At 47.1% G+C, this 25457-nt stretch overlaps 1 protein-coding gene across 3 annotated transcripts in view; it reads right to left on the bottom strand.

The window, feature by feature from the left end:
• Positions 1–627: 627 nt before the first annotated feature.
• The window catches only part of RFX4 (regulatory factor X4), a 351260-nt gene continuing 326430 nt past the window's right edge, over positions 628–25457 (bottom strand). For all 3 annotated transcript variants that reach the window (XM_078654089.1, XM_078654097.1, XM_078654104.1), the window contains one exon: positions 628–2317. In XM_078654089.1, coding sequence (XP_078510215.1) covers positions 2042–2317 — 276 coding nt within the window. In that variant the 3' untranslated portion in view covers positions 628–2041. The remainder of the gene's footprint in view (positions 2318–25457) is intronic.

Below are 25457 nucleotides of genomic sequence, written 5' to 3'. Positions count from 1 at the left end.
TTGAATGCACCCTCAAACCTCCCCAGATGCAAGTCATGCATTACATTACACCAGAATACATACGCTGTACCTGTTTCGCATTGCTACACCTTGTTACTTTCATCCATCCACTATAGGAAAACACAATTTGAGGTAGACTTTGTGTCTTGGTGCATTGTAGGTTTTGGGTAAGGATTAGACTCACCTTGAAACTGAAACCTCTACTTTGAAGAAAAACAAATGGCAATGTCTGTGCTCAACAGTAGATGGCAGGAGTGTGCAAAGCAAGTGATCTACAGTACTAGGAACGGTAAACTGATTGTTAGAGACAAGTAATGTTTTCCTTTGAGGAACACAGGTCAAATCATTTATCCTCCTTTTCAACTATTTTGAACACTTCGTTAAACTAGATTTAAGTTTTGACATTTGCCCCAAGTAATATGTTTTTGGAGGATTGTTTACCCATAAGATAGTTTTACATATTGCAACAAATATGTACCTGGATATATTTATGTATAAGGGTATGTCCTGCATACATTAATGATGATATTGTGTTATAGGAAATTCTGTCCTAATGTTAGTGCTTTACAATGTTCTGTTAGGAACGTAACGTGAACGGAATTAAATAACAATGCTGACAAGTAAAGATTTCATGTTTTTATTTATGTGTGAAAATCTTTCATATATCTTGAACAACTGTACAAATATTATCACATTTCGTTTTTAGCCATAAACACTTTGTACGCTATGAAAGTTTTATTTACACCACTGCTATAACTTCTGAGGTTATAGTTTCACATATTTATTTATCGCCCATAGGGCAATAGGTCCATCGTAATTTCTCAGTGCATTTTATCACACAGAAGAAAAAACTATGTTAATGTAGTCTAATAAAAAACTCACAGAATGCTACACAACAGACAGAAAAATGTCTACACAATTTCTCCCAGAAGGACAATAATGTTTTCACACATACACAAAACAAAATATGTTCAAAGGCACAGCTTCGAATGTTCTTATAAAAATGTGTGGACTAATTACAGTATTGTGAAAGGGCCCGACAAATCTCTTCACATCTTCCGACGGGTAATGTTCCATTCACTGTTTCCTGCTAATTTATTTTTCTGCAGAGTTGACTCCATTTACAGTCATAGTTTCTGTCCATCAATCCAAGGTAAATTACCGAATAGTTGTGGATTCTGCATTGAATAATCTTCGCATTTAATACAGACCCACATGGAGGTAAATGAAGGCAGTGTCTCCTTACTAGCAGCTCTTCTGTGCTGTTCTTAAGATTCAGGCCGAAAAAGTAGGCAATGCCACAAGCACTAAAGATAGTTCTTACAGAATGTCATCCATCTGGTCACTGGCAGTAAGAATTGGGTCACGTCTGTGCACCAAGCGTGTGGTGTATATCTGTATTAGTCTATATCCGTATCAGCACCGTGCTTATTGTATACGTTCTTACTAGTGTCCTGACTTTAGTATATTTTCATAGTTTGAACTCTATTCTAGTAAGACTCACCGATGATGCTGTTGTCATATAATACATCCTTGTGGTACATGCCTCTAGAAGTGCCTGGCTTATAGCACCTGGCTGTATTGTCTACATCACGACACAGCTTATTGTACACATCCCTTTTAGAGCATCGCTTGTGGTACGTGTCCTATAAGCGCCTTACTTATAGTACACGTCATTATTAATAAATAGATTGAGCCAACTACTTTTTTTAAAAAACATACGCACATGTTTACCAACATGTTATCAACTGATTCCCGGAGTTGGCATCACATAGTATGAGATAAGCAAACATTAAAAAGGCACAACTTGGCCTATATAGTGCTATATAATAATTGTAAAATCCTTCCTCACTAGAGAATATAGAGTTACATTGGTTTGTGGTCCCTTATATCCAGTGTCTTGATTTGAACTACTTCTCCGTTATAAATGGCTGCGCCACTACTCTTTACAGAGGTTCTCAAATTGTCTCACGAGCTATTACACAAGGCTCTCAAGTATTTTTATCTCTGTTCCACGCAGATAATTTAGCCACAAAAATACTCATTTTGCCCATCCAGTGTTCGCCTCTCCATTAATATAGGCAAAGCCAGGAAAGTGTTGCATGTGGTCGTAATCAGAGTTTCTGCGTGTATTCAGGGGTGTGTACACGTCACTAGAGTTCCCAAATCTTGCAGAGTGCATTGCTGGACTTGGATAGCACGTGTTAGCGCCGGCCACTTCAGACCACCGTGGCGCCACAGGGGTGGAATGAAATCTTGGGGTGCTGCTCATCAGGCAGGGAGGGTCCAGCCGTGCCGTCTGACTATTGAATGGGTACTTGAAAAAAGAGAAAAAATATATAAATTACCACATTCAAGCCAAGATAGCAAATCACATTTACATTCTAATCATCTAATTTCCAAACTTTTAAAATATTTCAGTGTGCCCTATCCTTGTTTACATTTTCAGAAACATACCATGTCATGCTGGTGATTTCATTTGTGGCTCTGGCTTAGAGATGGGTTCATATTTCTATCAGGCCTCAGGTAATAAATAAAAACACAAATAAAAAATACATACATACATATGTACTTACATTGAGGGTCTTTGCATAAGCCCTTTTTATCTATTAGTCTGTTGAACTGTTATTCATATCTTACTTTTGCCCACCGCAGCATACAGAGAGAGAGGCATTGGGTCAGCACACGTCAGTTATTAGATCTCTTACGTTGTGAGTGACGCCATATCGCTGGCCACCTGTACTACTCAAGCTAATAAAAAGAAGGGTACTTCAGTGCCAGGATGGGTGAGCTAAAACATTTCTTTGCCCTTGTGTTTTTTTTTTTATAATATATTTCTATTGATTATAACACAAGAGTAGAAATGTATATATCGGGTATCATTTGGAGAAACATATTGTAGCGGTGAACGGGCAAATGAGTTAAGGAAATATACAACAATTATAGGCATCTGAAAGTCAACAATACCAGCTTAGAGCTGGGGCAAAACAATACGGTACAGATAGCCTTAAGCAAACATCGTCGGAACCCGCCCACCCAGGATACAGGATATGAAGATCGGACACTCAACACCCAGATATGAGGAAAGAAGGCTCAGGAGAATATGCCACATCTCTTGTGAAGAAGGGAAAAGGGAAAAGAAAGGTCATAGAACAAAATAAAGGAAAAATAAAGAAAAAACCCTCAGCCCCCCACCCTGCACCCCTGCAGATGGCTACGACCTAACCCCACTAGCAGCGTGCCTGTCGCCCACTAATCTAAACCCCAAGGAAGGGAAAAGGTGGAGGAGGAAATGTCATACAATACAATACGGGCTCCCGGACTCCCCTCCCTCCTCCTCGCCAAAAGCAGACATCCCCTACCGTTGTACTAAACAAATTAAAGCAGACCAATAAGCAAACAGATAGGGGAGTCACAGAAGGAGAAAAGAACTTCCCGCCCAACTCCCGGCACTACAGAGGCAGCAAATCCCTTATCGAACATAGCCATTGTACCAAACCCAGACAATCAGACTTCCATCTGGCCCCTACTCTCACGGAAACAACCCAGCAGAGCCAAAAGAGAGTCACTGTACCGCACTCAGAAAGTCAAATTCAGCCCTGGCCCTTACGATCCATCGCACAAACCCCATCCAGTAGGACCAAAATAGTAGCAAAAGAGTCAAAACGTTGTAGAAAAAGGAGACCAATACATCCTGAAAGGGTAAAAAATGTTAAGTCTCGAAGTATACCGGATACACGAAAGTCAGTCCAATAAGTATTAATGGAAGTCTCCAGCAGCGAAGGAAGAAATGAGTCCTGCGCGGGCGATGACTCTGCCGGTCTTGCTAGTTGTTCAGGGGCTCCAGTAACGTACCGCTGTATTCGTGCATAGACAAATGGCACCAGGTCTTGATTATGTTCGGGGTTCTCCTCTCGAGTTAGATCAAGCTTCGCGGGGGTCACCGTATGTTGCAAGTCTGACACAGGGCTGGAGTCCGGTCTCAAACACATAGTCTCGATGCTCACAGTCAATTTGTGGAGAGCGACCTCTATTTGCAGGTGAAAAGCCCCGATGGCGGCCATTACGGTCCCCAGTGTTGGTCCACACATCGTCCGATCCATCTCCGCTTGCACGATAATAGAGCAGGTCCTTAACCCCGGAGGCCGGCTTCTCCGGGGAAACAAACAGGAGCGGGATGAACGGAGACGACGGGCGACTTGTAGGCTCGATGCTATTTACACCGGTGCCGCGAGCGGGGGCCCCACCCGCGGACCCCGAGGGACGCAACAGGGTCCCCGGGACCTGGCCCCCCACCCACCGCAGCAATTACATCTCGTCGCCGTCAGTCTAGTATTCGCCGGGACCAAAGACCACCACCAGGATCCAGAATAAGTTTCACTCCGATGAGACCGGACTCCGCCAGGTACCCGTGGCCGATGTTGTTCAACTGAAACCCGGCTGGGTCAGTACTCGGGGCCCCGGCTCACAAACTGGAGTAGGCCCAAAAATGAAAGACGGTGTAACTTCGTCAATCAGAGCGATAAAAACTCCGGGATTGCCCCCCTGGGCTCAGCAACGATTCAGACACACGGGAGTCGGGCGGGAGATCAGGATACATTTCAGGATAGGTCCGCCAGCGGCGGAGGTCGACAGAGCCGGGAGCTTATGCGGCCATCTTGGTTGCTAGCGTAGCTCCTCCGCCCTTGTTTTTTTAACCTATGTTATCCTTTATTTTTTTTACATATCCTTGTGTTTTAAACTATATCTTCAAGTTACATTAATTCATAGTCAAAAGGATTTTTCTCTGAGACAGTATAAATCATATTTCCTTGTGGTGTGCATTAAAAACTAAAAAGAGTTTCTACAAATGTTCAAAGTACATCTGTCCATTAGGAAATGCATGCGCTGTTCTATTAAAATTACATGACTGGATATTTTTCTTATTGTTATTGCAACCATATGATCTTACATTTAGGCGGCAGTATGGTTATTCTTTTTGCATAATATGACTGCAATAAAAAAACACGTGGGTCCAGATTTAGAAAAGTCACAGAATATTGCGCAGCACCCAAAGTTGTTGGGCTGCATGAGAGAAAGAGAGTAGAAAAAAGCCATATCTACTAAGATATGTCCACTGCGGTAACCATATAGTAAGTGTCAATACCTTAAGAACTTTGGGCAATGTATGAGGTAAAATGATGCTGACAATTTGCTGACAACTTGAGGTTGAGTGGGGGTGGGTTCTGGGTAGTTGGGTTCTTATATAGTTATCCTAGCTGTAAAATACAAGGTGGTGTAGTGGAATGGATATATGTCTACTGTACTGTTGTGTAACAAACACTTGCGTTTTGATCAAGGAAATTGTAATAATTGCATACAGATATCAGATGTGTCTATATTGTTGGATGTGAGTTCCTTAAATGGCAATAAAGAAATGTAAAAAAAAGAAAACAAGTTACTTACCTGTAACTTTGGTTCCCCAGTATTGGTAACTTTCATAGATTCCCATGCTTTGTATCATTCCCCTGTCGTCGGAATGGGAGCCTCGATAAACAAAAAATACCATAGCAGTAGGTACAAAAGAGAAAGAAAGGCCTAGGCCTCATCTCATTTTGTAGCATATCCACCTCCTTTTTGTAAAAGAGACCAAAAAACTGAAACAACCAATCAGAGTAGCCTCACCCCATAGAACTCTCCTGAAAGAGCCTCAGAGTTTCGTAGCCGTTGTGTAACCGAACCACATTTGGAAGAAGCTGAGCTTTCCCAGGGGAGGAGGGTGGGCGCATGGGAATCTATGAAAATTACCAATACTGGGGAACCAAAGATACAGGTAAGTAACTTGTATTCTTGCCTCAGTATTTGAACTTTCGTAGATTCCCATGCTTTGTATCAGAGTAGCTAGCAGTAAGCAATAAGAGCACATTTTGTTACAAGAGTATCAACACATCTTAGAAAACTGCTTTTCATAGGCAGCCACTATAACTTGTTATAACAAATAGGAAACATTATCTGATACAAAATGTGCAATCATAGGAAGGAGGGATAGTAGGGAAAGCTCACCTCTCATTGGAAAAGATTTCTCAGGACTGCTTGTCCAACTGCCGCTTCGCTTCTTGTGGCAGAGTCCAAGCAGTAATGCTTTGTGAACGTGTGGGTATTACTCCACGTAGCCGCTCTACAAATGTCCCTGATAGGGATACCAGCAAAGAGAGCTACAGAGGATGAGACTGATCTCGTTGAATGAGCTCGAACATGTCTGTCTAGCGGCTTGCCTGCTTCCTGGTGACAAAAGTGAATTGGACTGGAAATCCACCTGGAAATGCTCTGTTTTGAAAGTGGAAACCCTTTCTGCGGTGTACTGTAAGCAACGAAGAGCTGTGAAGACTTTCTGAAACTTCTTGTTCGCTCTAAATAAAATTTTAAACATCTTTGGACATCTAAGGAATGTAGAAACCTTTCTGCTGGAGACGATGGTCGAGGGAAAAAAGATTTCAGAACCACCGGTTCGTTCAAATGGAAATCTGAAGGGACCTTCGGAATGAATTTTGGATTTGTTCTCAGGATTAGAGTGTCCTTCTTGAACTGTAAAAATGGTTCCATAATAGGAAGCGCTTGGAGCTCACCTATCCGTCTAGCCGAAGTTAGAGCCAAGAGAAGAGCCACCTTCCATGAAAGGAACTTGAGATCCGCTCTGTGAATAGGCTCAAATGGGGGTCTCATGATATGAGTCAGAACACAATTGAGTTGCCATACAGAAGGTGGAGGCCGGACTGCAGGAAAAACTCTGAAGAGACCCTTTAGGACTTGTTTGATAATCCTTGCAGACCACAGAGAAGGACCTGAAGCTGTTTGTCTGAATCTGGAGATAGCTGCCAGGTGCACTTTAATGGAGGAATGTGCCAGGCCTGACTTAGCCAAAGAAAGAATGTAAGGTAAAACCTGGTGAGGAGCAGAAGTGTACGGATAGAGATTCTCTCGCTGACACCATATGCAGAAACGTTTCCATTTGGCACGATAAGTCTTATTTGTACTTGGAGACCGGGATGGAGACAGTATGTCCTTACACTCCTGAGTGATATTCAAATCCTGGAATTCTCTGTGCTCAGGAGCCACGTTGTCAATTGGAGTGAGCTCGGGTCTGGATGAGCACTTGGCCCTGAGACATTGTCAATAGAGACTGGATGGGGCACAGGTGAATTGGCTGATCTTGAGAGAGAAGGAGAAGCTCCGTAAACCAGAACTGGCGAGGCCACGCTGGTGTGATCAAAATCATTTTGCATGGTTCCGCTTTGAGTTTCCTGATTAGCCTCGGAATCAGGGGTATTGGAGGAAAGGCATAAACAAATGCGCCTGACCAGGCTATCGAAAGAGCGTTCCCCAGAGAATTGCGATGGTGATCCCTGCTTGCGTAGGATTGGCATTTTCTGTTTTTATGGTCGGAGTGCCCCAACAGTCGAAGACCTCGTCGAGAGTGCTTTGATCCAACTCCCACTCGTGACACATTGATCTTAGACGGCTCAATGCGTCCGGTGTCATGTTGAGCATCCCTGGGAGGTGTTCCGCCGAAAGAGAAACCCCGTGAGAATTGCCCAGTTCCATATTCTTTGGGCTTCCCTTGAAAGAAGCCGAGATCTTGTCCCGACTTGCTTGTTTATTTTGTGCATGGCCGGGTTGTCTGTACGGACCAGCACCGTGGAATTCCGAATTCTTGGAAGGAAAGCTTGCAAAGCTAACTGAATGGCCTTGAGTTCCAGAAGATTGATGTGGGAAGTGCGTTGCTCGGGCGTCCAATGACCGCTCACTTGAAGATCCTGCAATACTGCCCCTCAGCCATCCAGAGAGGCGTCTGTGGTTATAACTATGGGAGATGGAGCAATTTTGATGGTGAGACCCTTTGAGATATTGTCTTTCACCGTCCACCAGTTGGCCGCTTTCCTCATTAATGGTGTCACTGATATTCTGTCGTCGAATGTGCCTTCTGCCTGGCACCATTGTTTGTCTAGCTGCTCCTGCAGCGGACGCATCCGAAGTCTGCAGTGCAGAATTAAGGGTAAGCAAGATGAAATCGATCCTAGGAGTGACTTGTACAGACGGACCGATAGAGACCGTTTCTTTTGTAGGAGACGAGCCGAAAGAATAAGTCTTTTCTGTCTTTCTTCCGAAGGGAAAGCCTTGCAGCAAATTGTATCGAGAATAGAGCCTAGGAACCTGGCTGGTTGAAGAACAGATTTGTCCCTGTTGAGTCGTAGACCTAGCTGATTGAAAAGTCGAATGCAATTGTCGACTGCTGTGCAAGCTCTTTGAAAGGATGGAGCCTTCACTAACCAACCAATCGTCTAGGTAGGGAAAAACCTCTAGAGATTGCTTTCTGAGAAACGCCGCCACTGGGGCTAAAACTTTTGTGAATATCCGTGGGGCGGATCTGAGCCCGAAAGGAAGGACTTTGAATTGAAAGTGGCTCTTGGCTACTGTGAAACGTAAGAATCGTCTGTGAGCTGGATGGATCGGTACATGGAAATATGCGCCCTCCAGATCCAGAGTTGCCATATAGTCCCCTGGATTGAGAAGATGTAAAATATCCTGAAGAGATATCATTCTGAATGACAGCTTTATGAGAGCTCCCTCAGGTCTAATATTGGACGCCACTTCTCCTCCGTCTTGCTAACTAGGAAAAACCTGGAATAGAATCCCTGCCCTCTCTGAGACTGAGGTACAGGTCCTTTGATGAATAGCTGATGGGCTTCGATACATAGAAGTCGTAGATGTTTTGACTTGGTGGCGCAAGGAGCTCTTGAAGGTGGGAGTTGCCGAAATTCCAATGTGTGACCAAACCGAATGATATTTAGGACCCACCGATCTGATGTTATGATCATCCAGCTGTGTAGACAATGAGAAATCCTGCCCCCCTCTGATGTTTCAGGAGGGGAAGGAACAGTAGACAGAGCCAAGAGGCCGCTATAGCCGTTTGGATGAATCTCTCCCCTGGGGACCCTGTCGACCTCTTGCTGTCTGGCGAGATAAAGATGGTGATTGGCCCTGTCTCTGAGAGTATTGTGGCTTGTAGGTTTGTGACGATTGAGAATATGAGGAGTAGCTCTGCTGGTATCCTCCTCTGTAGCTGGAGAAATTCTTGCCTTTTGCCCCTCGGAAAGGTACCTTACGATGTTGCAGAGTGCCTAAGGACTTGGCCGTCTCAGTATCCTTTTTGATATCTTGTAAGGCGTCATCTATATGCTTCCCAAAAAGCATATCCCCATCAAAGGGCAAATCTAGAATTTTATTCTGCACCTCCGGGCGAAACCAGGTAGCCCGTAGCCAACCTTGTCTTCTTAGGACAGCCGAATCTGCCAAGGCACGAAAAGCAGTTGTGGTGATGTCCATGGCATAGTCAATTATCTCTGAGGAAGAACGCTCCCCTTCCTCTAAAATCTTCCTTGCATCCGCCTTAGCACTCTCCGCTAGCTGATCCACAAACAGAGACATACCGCACCACATTTGGCGATCATATTGTCCCAAAATTGCAAGTGCATTGGAGGCACGAACCAGGAGACTTGACATTGAAGAGAATCCTTTACCCACATTGTTAAGGCGCCTACCCTCCTTATCCGGTGGAGAAGCCAGAGGAGCCGATGGGCTCTTCGATTTCCTTTGCGCCGCCTGGGAGATCACAGAGTCTGGCCTCGGTTGGCCAACCAGGCAAGTAGGACTACCATCAGGGGCCTTGTACTTCTTCTCCAGCCGCGGTAGAACACGAATCACAGTAGCTGGAGATTGCATGACTTTCACACCCTCAGACCACACATGCTCTATGATGGGAATAGAGCGGATGGATTTCCTGAATGGTTCTTTGAAATCATAGAGGGAGCAGTCCAATTGAACCATTGGTACCGGAAGGCCAAACCTTTTAGAAGCTCTTTCCATGAGGTTATGGAAACCTCCAATGTCTGCTGGAGAGGAATCTACCGGATCCGGTGAAGGAGAGGGTGGATCTGGAATAACGTAATGGTCCCACTCTCTATTTGGATCCAGGACCTCTGTCACATCCTATCCATCATCAGCGGAATCGTCATCATTATCACCATACGCCTCACCTGTGGTGATAGTCTGTCTCTCTTCCGCAGGTACTTGTTCCCTTGGTTGAACCGCAGTAGCTGATGAAGAAGGTGGAGGTGGTTGAGGAGGCGGCTGTGTGACTTCGCAGGATTGGGAAGGAAATCTTCTCCTATAATCCATTAACATAATTTGCAGGTCATTTATCAATGAGGAGGGCATAGAGACCATACCCTGCTGAGATTGTTCCTGCATTCGCTCCCTAGGAGGAGCCTGCCACTGTTGTTCGTAATAGTCATCCGAATCTCAGTCCTGGTACTTGACCTGGAGTTGAGATGGGCTGTAAGTGTCCCCATAAGGACCATCATCATCATCATCATCCTCTGAATAGTCCTCCTCTAGAAGTAAGTCTGGAGGAAAAGGCGTTACCCTTCGTGGCGATATCATGTCTGGTGCAATCTGGCGTCTTTTTATCAAAATTTTAACTTTTTGTACCGTTGATGGGGTTACCATCGACGGAATTGTCGTCGACGTCGCTGGTGATGGAGTCGTCCTCGACGAGAGCACCTTCGTCGGAGATAGAGTCATCGTCGTCGGAGAAATCATCGAAAGCATAGTCGACGAGCTCGTCGGCAATATCAAAGAAGACGTCGTCATCGCCATCGTCGACGTAGTTCTCGTAGCCGTCGACACCACCGTCGGCGTCATCATCGTCGACGTTGAGGATACCAATCTCGTCGACGACGAAGAGATTGAAACTCCAGCCGTCGACGAAGCCATCGTCGAGGCTGCCGTCGTCGACGGTCCCGTCACTGAGGTAGAAATAGCCGTTTGATGGATTTTAGCCGTCGTTGACGACGTACCTGAGGATGCCACCGTCAACGAGCGGGTCTTCTTCTCAGATTTCGATTTGTGAGGTAGGGAAACAGGCTTTTTGAAACCTTTTGCTTTACCAGGTGGTGGAGAGAGAACAGAAAGCCCTTGAGATCCCTTCTGAGTAGAAAACACCTCAGATGCCTATCCCTCTTTCTCCTTTGCACCTCGGTGAGGAGATTTTCGGGGACATGACCTACTAGACCTATCAGAGGTCTTTTGAGAGGCCTTAGAAGGTGGTTCAGCTGATGTTGAAGGGAAAGACCTACCCCTCTTTTTAGATCTTCTTGAAGAGGAAGCTGAAGAAGAATCCTCGCTGTCGCTGAAAACCACCTCCTTCCTAGACTTCATCTTCTGCAGCCAATTCAGAAGTCTTCCTTCTCTATCCCTCAATGTTTTAGTGGAGAAGGTCCTGCAGATCTTGCAATCAGTGGCTTTATGGTCTGGGTACAAGCAGTAAATACAATCCTTATGTTTGTTTTCCACATAAAGCCTCTTCTTTGAACAGGTAGCACAAGCCTTGAACAAGGCCTTCTTTTCTTTATCCGACATTTTGAAGAGATTAGTTGAAATTCAAGTTGTAGAAAGAAAACGGAGCAGAGCTCAGAGGAGACTCCCTTAGCACAACGTGCGGTAGAAAATCTGAGGCTCTGAGGAGGGTTCTATGGGGTGAGGCTACTCTGATTGGTTCTTGCAGTTTTTTGGTCTCTTTTACAAAAAGGAGGTGGATATGCTACAAAATGAGATGAGGCCTAGGCCTTTCTTTCTCTTTTGTACCTACTGCTATGGTATTTTTTGTTTACCGAGGCTCCCATTCCGACGACGGGGGAATGATACAAAGCATGGGAATCTATGAAAGTTCCAATACTGGGGCAAAATAAAAAATCTACTAAGGTATGGCCCTGTCCTGCTCCTTCCCTATCAATGGTGCACAATTATGCTGCCTAGCGCTACAGATACACCTTTGCACCGTAGTGCGAGAGTATTTGCATGATTTCTAGCATAGGTTTTGTACTGGAAGGGTACCCTTCTGGTACAGAATACTATGCCTATAAAAACCTGAAACCTTGTCCTACTTCAGTTGTGTGTTGTACCTAGCAGCTAACATGCAAAGTCGTAAAAATTAGGAGAAATAAAAGCCTTTCACCTATTTCAAAATGGCACTATTTTTGGGCGCAAAACCTTGTCTACTGTTGTTAGTAGATCGTTTTTTGCATCAAAACGCAAAGTGGGTTGCCTAGGAACACCCATGTACTACCCCTGGAACTCCATCTTGATCCAAAGTAAAGAAAAGCAGCAACTTGCGTTACTTTGATGCAAGTTTCCAGTGTGAAACATATTTTGCGCTACATAGTAAAAACATTTTTTAACTGTTTGCTTCACTTTTGTGACACAACCCCAGAACAAAATATATGTTAATCTACTCCATTGAGTGACCTAGCTAACACTACAAACAAATATGTTTATATCAGGGTTCCCAATGAAGAAGTTTACACATGTACTTTTGCGGATCCTAGCAAGTATCATGGATTTCTCTACAGTGTATTTGCTGTTTATTTGCAGACAGAGCTTTGACTATAAACATAGTACAGCAGTAACAAAGGTGGCGCACAAGGATTGTTCGATTGGTGGTTTCCTGGTTTATTTTTCCAATTGTGATACAGGGAGGATATTTGGACCACAGAGAGCCATATAAGACCTTGCTGGCATATCATGAATACCTGTGATTCGGAACAGGAGGCATGATGTTGGTGAAGAAAGATAGGTTTATCTGGACCAGCAAGTTCTTGAGCTGGAAAGGTGGTGTAAATCATTTGATGATTGATTGGAAGTCGCTGAACTCAGATTCACGAGGAGGACAATCGACTGGAAATTGGAAAGTATGCAAGGGCAGCTGGGGTTGGCAAGTATGTGCTGAGTGGACAAACGCAGTGATCAGGTCAGGACGTAGATGCTGATGTTCTTCGTGGGTAGGGAATTGAGTTGTTGAATATGGTCTAACACATGGGACAAGAAACTTGAAAAGTGTCCTGTTTTGCCACTCAGAAACAGTCCTCTTTCTGAGACGAGATCATCTTGAGCACGTAAGTGTTTTAGTGACTGTCTCAGAGTCAAAGAACTACTATGAGCAACTGGTTTAGTGGTGGCACGCCGTCCCCACCCCGCCCGCAGACAAGCTAATCGGAAAATATACTTAGCTTTGTCCTAAGATTTGCGAACATTCCTTGGAAGGGGCGCCCATTTTCACGTTGCCATCCTGCAGCCAAGTCTTGGGGTGGGTTGGGGGGCCACAGCACTGCAGCAGGGGTAGGAGGAGTGGTGGGTACTGTTGTCAGTGCGCATGACGGTTTGGCGGGCCGTCTTAGGACTTCCGAACAGTCATGCACACTGACATCTCTCCAACCCAGCTGTGTTGCTGGGAGGAGAGATCAGCAGACTCAGGCTCCCAGCTACGATGGAGCGCAAAACAAACCCGCTTTGCCCAATCCCAACACTGCTCTCATGTGTATGAGAGCAGCGCCTGGATTGGCCATAGGGACGTCTGGGAGCTTCAGCCTGTGCCTAGAGGAACAGAAGAGCCGTGACCAGAAGACCGGCAGGCACGTTTTTAAAAAATTGTTGTTTATTTTGTTACAGCCACCACCTGTCCCCCGCGCTGCCTCACCACATTTCACTGACACCAACCGCTACTGGACTGATTACAAAAGTAGAGGTTGTCAAAGAAGAAGGAGTTGATGAGAGTCTTGGTGGAGCGAAGTGAGTCCCGCAAAAGTGTAGCAGGTGGTTGTTGTAGGGGAGATGGCAAAGGCGGCTAGTCTAATAAACAAGACAAGTCGAAAGACATCTAAGGAGCAAAGTGTTATCTTTACGCCTTTCTCAAAAAGTGTTCTTCACAACCATTATATCAAAGTATAACTGTCTCTACAACCCCTGCGCTTGAAGAAGCTCTTCATATTAAACAGTACAAAACTCTTCTACATCAGACACCTTTTATTGAAGGTTCCAGGGATGGCCAGACCATACATGTAGCGATGCCCTCTCTTGTTTTGTGTTATTGATTTGCACTGATACTTCGATATTTTTGGCTCTTGAGACCACACAGGGGAAGAATATGAAATGGACAATTATCGGTTTTTTATTGTTCAGATAGTTTAGATGCCACTGCGTCTACGAATGTGTCATGAGCATAAGAATAATTGTGCCAAAATAATACTACCAAAAATATCTGCACTATTACAGCACATTCCGTTATGGGAGCATGGAAAATGCTGTAGTGGTAGGTCAGCTAATTGCACATGAGTCAATGCTGTCCTTCGCCTGCTCTGAAGGGAACATTCAGTGGCCATATTTTAAGAGCCACACTGGCCGTCGCTTGACAGTGAGCCCGGGCAGTGAGGCCTGTATTCAGCCTTGTCAAAGAGTTCGCGGCGGGCCATCTGTGCGGATGCGGCCCGCGCGGCCACATTCACCTTTCACACTTGCATCCGGTCTCGTGGACCGCGCGCGACCCAAACACTGGGCCCCAGTGATCTTTACCCAGTATAAAGGCGACACTTGTTGCGGAGCTCTTGATAGGAGCCGATTGTGTGCGTGGTCAAGACACCCGCTGTGGTTGCAGCGACACACGACACAACAACACTGACCCCTTTCAACTCTGGACCACTTCAGTCCAGGGCATGCCTGTAAAGACGCAAGTTATTTCACATTTTGCATTGTTATTATTGTAAGAATAGATCTACCGACAGCCACAGGCAGGACTGAAGAATCGTTATGATAATATATCCTGGTAGGTAGCGGCTGCAAGATGGCGAATGACCCACTGTGTAATACACTTACATCTTTGCTATCGGACTGCTGCTGCTGACATTTCTCTTGTGTAAAAGCGTTTTGTTAAAAAAAACAGGCTTTTCTTCGGGTTTCAAGGATAAGACAATAGATGAAACAGTCTTCCACATGTACATATTAAAAACGTGTCCACAATGTGACAACAAAGTCAGACTGGCACAGAAAACTGGCCTGGGCGCAAAATAAAAGTGACACCCCATTAGTGAATTTGAAAGCTAAAAACAGGCTGATGTTTGTAAATTGAGGCAGTTTTGAACTTGCAAAGATATGCTGTACAAGTGTTTTGCTAGGAATGGAAAACTGCATGAATTTGAAGTTGCGGCAGGCAAAGTTCGGTTTAAAATCAGAAAAAGCTGGCGTAGCAGACCATAAACAAGCATTGGTAAATGCAATATGATAAGTTGCTTTTTGTTGTAAGTTGTAGCTTGGTGAGCAGTTGTGCAATATAAGTTACTGCAGCCCCTTTCAAGATTTATATAAATTATAATAGATTTCACAAGCATAGCGAAACCTAACAAGAACAAAGCAACCGCTTTGAAGGCGAAACCTAATAAAGCCAGCAAGTAGAAAGCCAGAAAATGTGAGTTAGAAACCACAAAGCCAATTGCAATCAACGAGTGGAATGCATTCCTATGTCAACTTTCTGAAAGTCCCCAAGATGTCTTTAGCAAACCTGACCGCTGCGCTGTCTGGTACGCTGTGACTTAAAAAGCGCTATGGAGGAAGCAGCAGGCAGGGAGAGTGGGAGGGCGAAGAAATAGTGCCTCAATCACGTCGGGAGCAAATGACTTGCAGAGGTTAACTTGAATCAATCTGTGTTTGGTCCCTGCTCCAAAGAAAGGATCGGAAGTGACGTTTGGCCAGCACTGGCCAATTAAGGAGGCTGTAAAGAAGAGGAACACTGAAGCCAACAAATGTAAGCAATGGGAGGGCTCAAAGCCCTTTCTGTGAGCAATAGTTTCTCGCAGGTGCATACTCTTTCAGGGTCAACCCTAATGAACTTTACCATTGCCCTCAACACAGCGGCCTTAGGGCTGACATACATAAAGTGGGAGTTCAATGGATTTCAGCTCTATCAACTATTCGAATGGTCATGGCCATGCCATTGTGCAGTGGAAGATACTGGGGCACAGCAGCAAGCATTGCAGTGGCCCCCAGTCACATTGTCATCTTTGGCATGCTCAGGAGCAGGTGGGAAAGGCAGCTGGGGGTAGAAGAGGTGTGGACCCCATATCACTTCAAAGCCAATTAGTACATCCTTTTTTCTGAGTGTCCTGCCTGGGAATAGGTGGAGGAAGTCAAAAGACACAAAATGAGCCTTGCATTCACAGGGAAGCTTTCTGAATGTCCCCAAGATGTCTTTAGCAAACCAGACAGTCTGGCAGGATTCGACCTAACCAGGGTGGCTGTGAGTGCGTTCTCAAGTCACCGTTGTTTAGGATGAACACCAGTTGTGATGGGATTAAAGGAGTAGCAGCCATGTTAAAGCAGGGTCCTTACAATAAATATCATGCTCTTATGACCTTTTACCCATATCTGTTCCACATAAGACGTTTGCTGACTTATACCCAGATGGACAGTTTCTACCCTCCTTTACTAATACAGCCACACGCGAAACCACACCACTAGACATTATGTTATATTACCAAATCAGGGCGACCTGTAGGAACACAAAAAAAAGCTTTCTCAGACCCCCCGCTGGTCAACACGGTGCTTCGAATATGTCCATACAACTGCATCGCCGTGCAAATTTATAACCCAGCTCTCTATTCATTAACACAAGCAGTCTCCCCACTAGACACTGCGCGAGCCCACCTGGCCTGGGAACTGGACAAGGGCATGGATATATCAGTGGAACAATGGCAGTACAGCTGTAGCCAAACAAAGCGAGTTTCCCCAAACTACAGATTGCGATTAATACATTTCAAATACCTACACAGACTATATCGCACCTCAGTGAGCCTCTATAGGATAGGCCTAGCCAATGGCGCAAGTTGCCTATGGTGCTCAGGACCAGAAGCCACGTTCACGTATCTAGCCTGACGTGTCCGAATGTGGTGGACTACTGGTGTCCTACATGCTAAACCATTAGCGCCATTACACAAGACACCCTACCGCCTGCCCTGCCTCATTGTTTACTAGGATACGTTAAGGAATTTCCAGATACACATTGTCGATTAGTAGCATGGCTGGCCAAGCGCAGGGTGGTGTACACTGGGGTTGTAAACCAGCACCAGCGCTAAAAGCATGGCTTGCCGACGTCACATACTGCCAAACACAACTGACTACATACTGGGACCTCACGCCCCCCAACAATTTGTCCACACAACATCTGGGACCCATTAACGACATACCTTCGCCAACTTGACAGCACCGAATCACACGGACGTTCCACCGCACATCACTGTAATTAAAACCACATCAAGATACTACGTGAAGACAAGAAACACTTAAAGTATATCTTAAGATATGCACTATTTGTGCACACAAGCTAGTTGACCCTGTAGGAAGGTAGATCCCTGACTATGGTTGCACCCAACTTTTTGCCTGGTGTTTTGCTGGTTTTCTGACTTAGTTGACCTGAGGCCCTGCTATTCAGGACCCCAGGCCCACTGCTCTCTCTGTTAAAATGGATTCCATGTACCCTAGGTACATATCCAATTGGATACTGAGTCACCTTATCAGTCCCTGTACAAGTATACCTTAGGTATCCAGGGCATAGGTGTACCCAGGGCCTACCAGGGGCTGAAGCATGTATTATGCCACCCCTGGCTGGCCATCCAAAACTGACACAACTGGCTGCTTGACAGCTGGGGGCAAGGTGGTGTAATCACCCTTTGCTTTAGATATAGTATACCTATATCTAAACCTAAAATGGGCACACAGATCTCCTATCAGTCACTCCTATGGCAGGCCTTAACAATCCTGGAGGCAGAGTGCTTGGAATCGTGTGAGATGGTGCTCTGGCATGAGCTGAGCCTGTCTGCGGCTTTCGGGATCTATCCCTTAGTCGTTTCCATGATAGCGTCAGACCATATACTCTTAAGTGCCTTATAATCCTCGCGGTTATGGTAACTTTGGTCTGACAATATCTAAACATGTCATGTAAGGTGTCATACGCTTTGGAATACTACCCCCTCGCCAGTTCTGGCGACGGGGGTAGCATTCCACCCCTCTAGAGGGAGAAGACATGTTGGTAGCTGTAACCCCGGTTAAAGTTAACTCAAGCCTCAGCTCCACAAGATGGATGCTGCCACCGAGACACAAGTCTGACCTCCTGCTGCTGGGAGTCCTTCCAGCGAGGAGTGCTTGGACAAAGGGTTTCCTGTCAGGGACGGTGCCAGCACCATCCCAGACAGGGTTTTGTGTATCCCAGGTAGGCAGGGCTTTAGAGGAAGGTGACTGCAAGTGGCACCCCGGTGCTCACTGTGCATAGGCCGGCTTGAACCAGTTCCAGGGGCACTCCAGCCCTGATCTGGGGAAAAGCCCGCCAAAGGAGAGGGGTGTAACCACCCCCCTCCTAGTCCCACCCATAGGGCAGGACTTAGTCGCGTGCCAACCCCCTTTCCCAGGATAAAGGTAGGAGCAGGCCCCCTTCCAAATTAGATCATCTTTGAATCCTGAACCGACTTTCCACGAAAGGAACTCAAGACTCTTCTCAAGATTTCTCCCTTATGACTAAGGAGTAGTCACCCTGCAGCAGCAGGCACCACCCAAGCATCGCGGTCTGCTGTAAGTCTCTCCTCCGGATCAAGACTGCCCAGCTCGACGAGAACCGGCTTCCCTGGCACCTCTGACCTCTACCTGCATCATCAGCCCAGCTGAGATTCGTGGGTGTGACGAGACCTCGAGGGACCGGCCATCTTCAAGACTGCACGACGCTTGTCCAGCACGACCACCGAGTGACCCTCGCCTAAGTGCTTTGGGGTCCGAGAAGCCCTAACCCTGAGCAGCTCCAGCACCGAAGTCCAGCCCCCTTGCATCCACGAGATCTGCGTGGGGCCCTTCTGCTCTTTGCTGCTCACCGCGTTGTCCAGGTCACTTGCCCGCTGGCTAGTGGCCCTTTTGACGACGAACCACGACGACAACACCGCTGGTCTGGTTGCTCCAGACTGGCCCTTGCTCCCCTCCAACAGAAGAGCACCCTGGACCCTCCTGGTCCACTCCAGACGCCATTTTAAGTCCACCCCGTGGGCTTGCATTTGCCAAGAGTTGTTTCCCCAATCCTGGGTCCAGCGACGTCGACAGCAGATACCACCGTGGGACAGCTCGCCCCTCCATCCGGGTCGCCGACAACGCCTCCTGGTCCGAGAGACTGCAGAGCCCAGCGTCGCCCACTCACCTGGTCGAGGTGACTTCGTCCGGTGCCATCCTGGTGCCCACCTAATCACTGGCTAGTGATTCAGAACTTGGTCCCCTCTGCTTACAGGTACCCATCTTCATCGATCCAGGCTTGGATCACCACGAACTTCTTCACTGGTCGCCTGCCAGCAACTTCTTTCTTCAGGCTCCATAGACTGCAACGAGGATCTCCGACTTCTTTTCAGCCCTATGCAGCCACAGCCCCTGGGCTAGGTAACCTGAGCATTTCGGTGCTCCAGCATAGTTTAACTATCTAAGTGTCAGGATCCTTTGTCGTTTCAGCTCTACCTAGTCGGGTTCGCCCGAGAACACTAACTTTGCTTTTACTAGCCTCCATAGACTTTTTCCCGCCTTACGCGTGAGAGTTCCCACTCTGCACACGACGTCCCTAGGCCTCCTGCTTGTAATCTAAAGGTTCAGTAGTCCAGTCCTAGCGATCCTAAAGCCTATGAGAATAGTTACTTACCTGCTAGTAATTCGCATTCCACTTTTGTAGTATATGGTTTTTCGTGCCCCTCGGGCATTTGTGTAAATTGTGCGACTTTAAGTATTTCTTCAAGAGTTTTGTTGTGTGCTTAGCTCCCTGTCTCATAAAGAGCCAGGGTAGTCTTGTTATAAATAAATATACTTTATTTTTCATAACAACTTGTGTGGTGTCCTTTCACTTGGTGTTCAAGGGGTAAATGTGATGGTAAAACAGCTGGCTTAACACGCCCTCTAGAGTTTAGCCTAAAGACTGCACGTGTCCATGCTACTAGGATAGCTGGTCTATCAGGTTTACTTACAACCAAACATCAATAAGGGTTGTTTGGACTGATACAAAGTGTTCACTAGAATAGTGAACATTATATATCAGGCCAACTTCTCACATTGGTGAGCAGCGGTTGGGATTTGAGCTTGCTGTTGTTTTACCACACGTATCCTAAGAATATCATTTGAAAGATCACATAAGTACTAAGGTACATATAACTTAGCTTAGAATACTCTGAGTTCTACTGAACCAGCTGTTGTAGCTCCTAGGGCTTAGCACACCCTAAACTACAAGTCTTAGCAAGGGATCAGTAGGCAAACAAATAGTGTAGGTAAGTGCACCACTTACACCTCACTAGAAAAGCATGTCTACCCATGGAGAGTCTTCAGAGACTCCCCTAGTGGCTAATGACCCTCCACAGGTCATCTCAAGATATGCAGCTCTCAATTTCCAGGAGTTGAGACACTTGTGTACCTCCAGGAAATTGAAACAGGGGTCCAACCCCACCACTCCCTTTCTGTTAGGTCTCTTAGAGACATATGATGCTAGAAAAGCTTCTCATACAGATGGGGACATGCCAGCCGTAGAGGGTGCCCTTGGTGATCCAGACCTCCTTGACACTGAAAATGCAGTTGAGGAGGAGGAAGAAGAGGAACTCTCTGGGGATGAGGCAGACAACAGGTCTGAGTTAGTCAGCAGACTTACTAGGGCCAACTTAGACCTACATAGGGGAGGATCTGGGGGACCCCCAGTACTGACCCTAATGAGGCCTAACCTTGGAGTTAGAAGAGATAGATCTCATTCTAGGGACTCCAATAGATCTCTGCACTCTAATGCCTCTTCTCAGAGGAGAAGGATTTCTCCCCAGAGGAGATTGACTTCCCCTCAGAGAAGAGAGCATGAAGCAAGGATGAAACAGGCTAATCTGAGGATTGAAAGGGAAGAACTTGCCCTGGCCAAAGAGAAGCTTGCCTTTGCTAGAGAGCAGCAGATGAGTGGGGTAGTCCCCACTGGTGGCAGCAATCTCCCTAGAGATAAAGAAAGGAGTTTAGATACTAAACACCTGAGTAAGATAGTGCCCCCCTTTAAACAAGGGGATGACATCCACAAGTGGATGGCTGCTTTGGAGAGGGCCTGCACTGTCCAGTGCATCCCCCAGAGTCAGTGGGCAGCTCTACTGTGGCTCTCCTTTGAAGGCAAAGGTAGAGATAAGCTCCTCACTACTAGAGTTGAGGATGCTAACAATTACCAAGTCCTGAAGAATACACTGGTTGATGGGTTTGGCCTAACCACTGAGCAGTACAGGTTGCTGTTCAGAGACACCCAGAAAACTCAGTCTCAGGATTGGGCTGACTTTGTTGATTGTGCCACTAAGGCTTTGGAAGGCTGGCTACTGGGTAGTAAAGTTACTGACTTCACAGGATTGTATAATCTTATTATGAGAGAGCAAGTCTTAAATAATTGTCAGAACCAGTTATTACACCAGCACCTGGTAGACTCTGATCTGACCTCTCCACAGGAATTGGGTAAGAGGGCAGACAAATGGGTCAGAACCAGGATTAGGCCTAAGAACCAAGGTGGTGACCAGAAAAAGGAATCAACCAAGCCTCAAGAGAAGGGTGGGAATAAATCTACAGATCAAACCACATCAGGGCCCCAAAAATCCTCTGACAAGGGTGGGTCCCAGACTCCTTCCAATACCCAAAAGAAACCTTATTGTCATACCTGCAAACAGGTAGGCCATTACAAAACTGATAGCAGTTGCCCAAAGGCCAACGACAATAAGGAGAACATACCCCCAAGTAACACTTCCAAGCCTCCTGTTACTACTAGTAGTAATCCCCCAGGTTGTGGGAGTGCCCCCAAGAATTTGGGTGCATTTACTTTGGGAGTTCCTGGGGACTCTGGCCTAACCAGGTCCCCTGACTTAGATACTCTTGTCTGTGAAAATGGCATGGGGTTTGCCAACTTCACTGCTTGTCCCAACACTTTGAGCAAGTACAGACAAGAGCCCCTCATCAATGGTATAAAAGTTGAGGCCTATAGAGATACAGGGGCTAGCATCACCATGGTGACTGAGAGCCTAGTCCCCTCAAGGCAACTTTTACCTGGAGCCACATACCAGGTAACCAATATTGATGGAGTGCAGAGAGATCATCCCATGGCAGTGGTAAATCTCAGCTGGGGAGGTGTCACTGGCCCCAAGAGAGTGACAGTGTCATCCAACTTGCCTGTAGATTGCCTACTGGGGAATGATTTAGAGATCTCAGCCTGGGCTGAGGTAGAGCAAGAAACCCATTCCAAAATGGTAAACTTCCATGGTAAGGTTAGTGGGGCAGTGATAGCCACAGCCCCAGTCCAAGATGTCCTCCCTGAACAGGTCAGGAGGGCTGTGCCAGTCACAGCCCAATCTCAGGCAACTTCCTTCCCAGAACAGGTTGGCAAGGCTGTGATGGTAACAGCCCATACCCAAACTGAGTCCCCTCCTGAAAAGGTTGGGAGAGTTGTGATGGCCACAGCTCAAACTCAGACAGATAATAGTGTTGTGAAGCCTGAAACTATGGATCACTCCACTCAGACAGAGAGCATTGAGGGGGAAGAGAAATCTCCCTTCCCCCAGACTTTAGGAAAGGATCAGCCTCCTCCGGGAACTGATCTGACCCCTTGTGAAGAAACTGCCCCAGAGGTAGTCAGGCCTAGCCTGGCAGAGCCTCTGATGTCAGTGGACCCTTCCAAGGTGGGACCCAGTCTGGAGCAGGTAACCTGCCCCTCTCTACCCTGCCTCAGTCAGCCCAGGGCTGTAGAGGTCAGGGAGGCCAGTGTTGGACCCCAAAGGGCCCCCTGTCCAAAATAATTCCCAAATCAGCAGATTAAGGGCACTGAAGCTAGTAGTCTTAGCCAAGTGAAAATAAAACCAACTCCTGAGGGATCCCCCTTAAATTTAGTTAGGGACCTCCCACAGATGGACACTGTTGGGCACAGCCAAACCTGGGACCTAAGGGCCCCAAACCTGACCTGTCCCTCCAGTAAGCCAAACAGAGGGACCCAACCTCCAGCTGTAGGTAGCCAGAGGTTGACCCTGAGAGCTCAAAACAACTCAGTCTTGGAAAGAAAGGCCTCTATGGTGGATAATGATTGGAGGAAGCTGAGCCCAAAATTAGTGGAGCCTCACTTCAGTACTCCATTTCAGCACCAGCCTTTTACTTTGCCAAAACACACCACAGGTAGAGATTCCCTATGGTGGAGACCCTCAGATACCCTCAGGGTGAGGGATTGCTTAGTGGACCATGAGATAGGGGGTAACCATGCCAGTGCTGGTACTTCCTTATATGGCCACTTAGGCAATATAGGCTTACCTGTCAAGGATAGCCTTATCTCCTTTCGTTTGGGGGGGTTATGTAGGAAGGTAGATCCCTGACTATGGTTGCCCCCAACTTTTTGCCTGGTGTTTTGCTGGTTTTCTGACTTAGTTGACCTGAGGCCCTGCTATTCAGGACCCCAGGTCCACTGCTCTCTCTGTTAAAATGGATTCCATGTACCCTAGGTACATATCCAATTGGATACTGAGTCACCTTATCAGTCCCTGTACAAGTATACCTTAGGTATCCAGGGCATAGGTGTACCCAGGGCCTACCAGGGGCTGAAGCATGTATTATGCCACCCCTGGCTGGCCTTCCAAAACTGACACAACTGGCTGCTTGACAGCTGGGGGCAAGGTGGTGTAATCACCCTTTGCTTTAGATATAGTATACCTATATCTAAACCTAAAATGGGCACACAGATCTCCTATCAGTCACTCCTATGGCAGGCCTTAACAATCCTGGAGGCAGAGTGCTTGGAATCGTGTGAGATGGTGCTCTGGCATGAGCTGAGCCTGTCTGCGGCTTTCGGGATCTATCCCTTAGCCGTTTCCATGATAGCGTCAGACCATATACTCTTAAGTGCCTTATAATCCTCGCGGTTATGGTAACTTTGGTCTGACAATATCTAAACATGTCGTGTAAGGTGTCATACGCTTTGGAATACTACCCCCTCGCCAGTTCTGGCGACGGGGGTAGCATTCCACCCCTCTAGAGGGAGAAGACATGTTGGTAGCTGTAACCCCGGTTAAAGTTAACTCAAGCCTCAGCTCCACAAGATGGATGCTGCCACCGAGACACAAGTCTGACCTCCTGCTGCTGGGAGTCCTTCCAGCGAGGAGTGCTTGGACAAAGGGTTTCCTGTCAGGGACGGTGCCAGCACCATCCCAGGCAGGGTTTTGTGTATCCCAGGTAGGCAGGGCTTTAGAGGAAGGTGACTGCAAGTGGCACCCCGGTGCTCACTGTGCATAGGCCGGCTTGAACCAGTTCCAGGGGCACTCCAGCCCTGATCTGGGGAAAAGCCCGCCAAAGGAGAGGGGTGTAACCACCCCCCTCCCAGTCCCACCCATAGGGCAGGATTTAGTCGCGTACCAACCCCCTTTCCCAGGATAAAGGTAGGAGCAGGCCCCCTTCCAAATTAGATCATCTTTGAATCCTGAACCGACTTTCCACGAAAGGAACTCAAGACTCTTCTCAAGATTTCTCCCTTGTGACTAAGGAGTAGTCACCCTGCAGCAGCAGGCACCACCCAAGCATCGCGGTCTGCTGTAAGTCTCTCCTCCGGATCAAGATTGCCCAGCTCGACGAGAACCGGCTTCCCTGGCACCTCTGACCTCTACCTGCATCATCAGCCCAGCTGAGATTCATGGGTGTGACGAGACCTCGAGGGACCGGCCATCTTCAAGACTGCACGACGCTTGTCCAGCACAACCACGAGTGACCCTCGCCTAAGTGCTTTGGGGTCCGAGAAGCCCCAACCCTGAGCAGCTCCAGCACCGAAGTCCAGCCCCCTTGCATCCACGAGATCTGCGTGGGGCCCTTCTGCTCTTTGCTGCTCACCGCGTTGTCCAGGTCACTTGCCCGCTGGCTAGTGGCCCTTTTGACGACGAACCACGACGACAACACCGCTGGTCTGGTTGCTCCAGACTGGCCCTTGCTCCCCTCCAACAGAAGAGCACCCTGGACCCTCCTGGTCCACTCCAGACGCCATTTTAAGTCCACCGCGTGGGCTTGCATTTGCCAAGAGTTGTTGCCCCAATCCTGGGTCCAGCGACGTCGACAGCAGATACCACCGTGGGACAGCTCGCCCCTCCATCCTGGTCGCCGACAACGCCTCCTGGTCCGAGAGACTGCAGAGCCCAGCGTCGCCCACTCACCTGGTCGAGGTGACTTCGTCCGGTGCCATCCTGGTGCCCACCTAATCACTGGCTAGTGATTCAGAACTTGGTCCCCTCTGCTTACAGGTACCCATCTTCATCGATCCAGGCTTGGATCACCACGAACTTCTTCACTGGTCGCCTGCCAGCAACTTCTTTCTTCAGGCTCCATAGACTGCAACGAGGATCTCCGACGTCTTTTCAGCCCTATGCAGCCACAGCCCCTGGGCTAGGTAACCTGAGCATTTCGGTGCTCCAGCATAGTTTAACTATCTAAGTGTCAGGATCCTTTGTCGTTTCAGCTCTACCTAGTCGGGTTCGCCCGAGAACACTAACTTTGCTTTTACTAGCCTCCAT

Source organism: Lissotriton helveticus, chromosome 1_1 (assembly GCF_964261635.1).
Source record: "Lissotriton helveticus chromosome 1_1, aLisHel1.1, whole genome shotgun sequence".
Lineage (NCBI taxonomy): Eukaryota > Metazoa > Chordata > Amphibia > Caudata > Salamandridae > Lissotriton > Lissotriton helveticus.
Note: the sequence above shows the minus strand (reverse complement) of the source record. Positions and strands in the feature narration are given on the sequence as shown.